The 4,009-nt window shown below is 34.8% G+C and overlaps 1 protein-coding gene across 3 annotated transcripts; it reads left to right on the top strand.

The window, feature by feature from the left end:
- Window positions 1-379: 379 nt before the first annotated feature.
- On the top strand, window positions 380-4,009 carry LOC112140197. Of its 3 annotated transcripts, none has more exons than XR_004947493.1 (5): window positions 380-669; window positions 925-1,245; window positions 1,553-1,657; window positions 1,750-1,950; window positions 2,033-4,009. XR_004947493.1 is itself a non-coding variant. In XM_024263097.2 (5 exons), exons 1-5 carry the CDS (start codon window positions 621-623, stop codon window positions 2,052-2,054), a joined length of 651 nt encoding a protein of 216 aa, XP_024118865.1. In that variant the 5' UTR covers window positions 381-620; the 3' UTR covers window positions 2,055-4,009. The 3 variants fall into 3 exon arrangements, 2 of the variants coding, with proteins under 2 accessions (XP_024118865.1, XP_036066945.1); XM_024263097.2 differs by having other exon boundaries at window positions 381-669; window positions 1,750-1,903; XM_036211052.1 differs by lacking the exon at window positions 380-669 and having other exon boundaries at window positions 704-1,245; window positions 1,750-1,903.

The following is a 4,009-nucleotide window of genomic DNA, read 5'->3' as shown; positions in this document are numbered from 1 at the left end:
AAAGATAGTTTTAGAGTTTTTGTTTTCTCAACCTGGGGTGAAACTGAAACTGCAGTTCTGTGTTAACTCAAAAATAATTTCTCACATTTTGTTTTTACTTTTTATCCATTATTTCCTGGTGTCTTTTAGGAATATGAAAGAGAGTAGGACATTGATCTGAGCATGTCAGTAATAGAGACAATTTTACAAGTGACAGATAAGATCAATAATCTTTTTAAAACACGCTCTGAAAAAGGCAACACCACCATCTTGTTACAACACTTCAATGTTCCTCTCCGAGACTTCATGTTGTGTGTCTGAACTTCTGCTTTGATGGTTGATCTCACAAAGAAATTTTGACAAAATTAAACAGTAAAAAAAATCTGTTTCATCTCTGTGTTCACCAATGCTGAAAAAGGAGGAAGGAATTTGTGACATTGCAACGACAAAAGGTGCTGAAATCAACGACTTCCTGTCACTCAGAAATGTTCAGTCTCTTACTAGTTTGCTTGTCCTGAGTAAAGGTTGGATGTTTCTTAGTCACAGCATCATTGGGTCAGACGTTTGGTGGACTTCCTTCTTTCTTTAAGACGCCTGGTGGGTCGTTTAGTTCCGCTTTCGGCTCTGATTGCTGCAGAGAGATGGAAGCCGTAGTTGGACTGTTGTTGCTCCTTCAAGGAGTCGCTCAGGGTGAGTCAATATTTTATCTAAAGCTTAAAAACTAGAAAAATAAATTTTGTTTTTTTGCCTTTTTTAGCATGTAATTTGTTAGTTGAACAAGGATCTAACATGTACTGTGACTACACAAGAGTGACATAAATTTCAAAAGTCTAAACTCTAAAAAGTGCTTCTGTTCAGAATAAAAAAATAATCAGACAAAACATCTGAAAATGTACACATTAAATAAAAAAAAAATCAAACTAACAAAGATGCTTTTTGTTTCAGGTATAGAATCTTTTTGTGATTCAAGACAGGATAAAGCTCAGTGTTATGGAGCTGATGGTGGAACTGTGTTCATACAGCTGATGAACGACGCCTCACAGACAGACGTATATGAATGGAAGAAGGATAACTTCATAATTCTCAAAGGGAAAAAGAATAAAATAACTGCTAATATATTAGAGAACAGATCCTCATTTTTTTTCAATAATGGAACATTTATGATTAAAAACCTGAGTAAAAATGACAGTGGTGAATATAGACTCACACTGTTTGACTCAAAAGGACAGAAGACAGAAACTCGGACCACATGGTTAACTGTTAACGGTGAGTTCATATATTTATGAATAAACTTTTTAAAATATATAAATCTTATTATTTTGTGAGTGAGCAAAGAGGAAAATATCTCATGTCAGTTTTTATCTTGGCACCAATCATACGTAAAAACAAACTGACAAACTTTATTAGCTTTTAATTTGTATTTTTGCTTGTTCCCTGTGTTTTTTTTTTTGGACAATATTTTATAAAATTTAAGAATATGACATGGCTTGTTTTTAACTTTAATGCTGCATTCTTGTCTTACATAAACACAAATATTTGTTGCAGTTCTTTATTAGTTTGGTCTTTCAAACAGAGAAGAATCCTCTGTCCATCCTGGCGGTTTTCTTGTCACTTGTGGTAATCTTCTTAATCGCTGTAACGGTTGTCTTCTGTGTCTTGAAAAGAAAACAAAAAAAAGGTATGAAGCTCACCTTTTGTCATTTACTTTTCCAGTTTTTAATCGAGCAGAATCCTTTCGTAGATTTAAATAAACTAACATGCTCTCTGCAGTCACAGATGATCAGCACATAATCTATGCTGACGTTCAGATGAAGCAGCAGAAGCAGAAGAGGCGGGTCTCTGAAAAGTCAGATGTGGACGTGGAGTACAGTCAAGTAAAGTTTGCAGAACGACCTCGTCAGACTGAGCTCACAAATCATGAAGCGTAAGCAGATCGTGGTTTCATTTGGAGCTAATATATAGTTAATTGAGGTAAAATAAACAAAATTGTTTTTTACAGTCAGTGGAAAATATTCCCTGAATAAACATGTTAATGTGTGGTTCTCTTTTGCAGGTTTAATGGAGATTCAAGTTGAGTGAAAACAGAGACTAAAAGAGGCTCTTTGAGCTCCCCTGATTATCTTTTCCCTTTTCTCTACAATAATGTGGGCTGCACTGTGAAAACATGAGAATGTGAACAGTTTTTGGGTTCTTTTGTCTTCACACAAAAAGTGTGTGTCATTAAAAGACTATAAAATTTGTTCTTTATCATTTCTCTGTGACAAAAAGCATTCTGAAATGCTGAAAATTTCAAACTGAATCTTAACTATATGGCTTTAATTTCCCTATCCCTAAATTCATCCGTCCAAGAGGAGAGATATGGGAAAATTAGTGGTTGTCTCCAAATTCCTCCTCACTACATATTGCACTATAAAGTGTTTTCACCTATTTTTTTAGTCGTCCAAATTTACATTCCTGAAATTGTGTGCCTTAGAAATTTCCCAGAAGGCTCTGCAAAAAAAAAGAAAGAAAAACACTAGATTAGTAGATGTAGACCACAATGCATTAAGTTTGAACAAAAAATATATATATATATATTTATATATTTATATGAATATCCAAGTTTTCCTCATCATAACACAATCGAATTACAAATAGTCTTTATAAATGCTTGTATTTATTCTGTTTTTATTTTGTGTGATGTCATCTTTGCTGTTAAAAAAACAAAAGTAGTGAGCACGGTGTCCGAATTTCTTTTAAAATCCAGTTGCTCCTACACTATATAGTTTTTTAGTATTTAGGGAGAGTGGGGAAGAAATTCTGCCCAATGTCTTCAAATTCGGACGATACTACTACTTGATGATGTCATCAATGGTCGCCAGTCATTTATGTTAGCACTAGCTGCCAATGCTCTGAAAATACTTAACAACTTTAAAAAGGCATGCAAAACTCATTGAAGTGTTACATTTTTTAATAAAATACTTACATTTAAATGTGCTTCCAAACACCCACGTGTAAACCAATACATCTCTCCTGGATCCCCCTACCAGCAGAGGGATAACCAGAGGGATAACCAGCCCTAAATCGGAAAGGACTTTCGGACACAACCCCAGCTTCAAATGCCCCTACAGTTGGAGGAACAGGAAGGAGCTGTAGGCGTAGGGAAGAAATGTGGATTCAGCAAACTTAGTTTGTTCGTCACTGAGAAGCTAAAAAAAACATCAGCAAAAGTGCAAACAAGCAAATTCATATCCGGTAATTTCAGATTACAACCAGTACCATATGGATTCTGTAGTTTGATGTACTTTTGATTAAGGAAGTAGATAGAACACACACTACACTGGTGTGAAACTAGAGAAACGCACAGCTGTTTTCTAAACTCTATGTCTATTTTGCTTGTTCAGTTTTTTGCAGCTGGAGGCTCAGCATGTTCTAATTGTGTTGTGCACAAAGTACCTGAGCTATGAATTAGTATGTTGATTGAGCAACATATTTATCATGTCAAAAACCTGTCAGAAGCATTTTGTTTGTATTATCTGCTGATGATTCAGTCTTGTGATGCATGTAAGAGAATAAAATTGGGCTAACATCGCCCTTTAGAAATTTCTCTTGTGATCTTTGCTGATGCTCAATTTAAAATGTCTCAAACAAACATTTGTAATAAAAATTCTGGTGATTGCGGTGTTAAAAGTGTCAGAGGATTCAATGAAAGACAGTTTGAAGTGGAAAGAAAAACTGCTTTTGTTGACGGTGCTGATAAGTTTTTCAGAACCAGCGACACGTTATCTTAATTGGCTTTTAGACTCAGAAAGGAAGCGGTTCGTCTTTTTTTTTATTTTTAGTCACGTCTTAACTTACTGTGCTGCACATGTTAAGAAAATGTGTTCACAAACACTAAAAGATCCGTGCTCTGTACACTGACATAAAAATCATGTGTAAAAGTGGAGTTTTTCTGGTTTTAATACTAGAGGAAATAAAACATAAAGAATCCTGACTTGTTTGGAGCAAAAACTTGATTGTGTTTTTCATCTCGACTTTAAAGCAAAAAAAA

The sequence above is a fragment of the Oryzias melastigma genome, unplaced genomic scaffold, assembly GCF_002922805.2.
Source record: "Oryzias melastigma strain HK-1 unplaced genomic scaffold, ASM292280v2 sc00421, whole genome shotgun sequence".
In the NCBI taxonomy this organism is placed as follows: Eukaryota; Metazoa; Chordata; class Actinopteri; order Beloniformes; family Adrianichthyidae; genus Oryzias; species Oryzias melastigma.
Note: the sequence above shows the minus strand (reverse complement) of the source record. Positions and strands in the feature narration are given on the sequence as shown.

What these genes read in the sequence shown, in the direction of transcription:
- LOC112140197 (XM_036211052.1), top strand. Translation starts at nt 870, where the DNA reads ATGTACACATTAAATAAAAAAAAAATCAAACTAACAAAGATGCTTTTT. An exon ending in CACATGGTTAACTGTTAACG is followed by an intron (nt 1,246 to 1,552) that starts GTGAGTTCATAT and finishes TCTTTCAAACAG; the next exon opens with AGAAGAATCCTCTGTCCATC. An exon ending in GAAAAGAAAACAAAAAAAAG is followed by an intron (nt 1,658 to 1,749) that starts GTATGAAGCTCA and finishes TGCTCTCTGCAG; the next exon opens with TCACAGATGATCAGCACATA.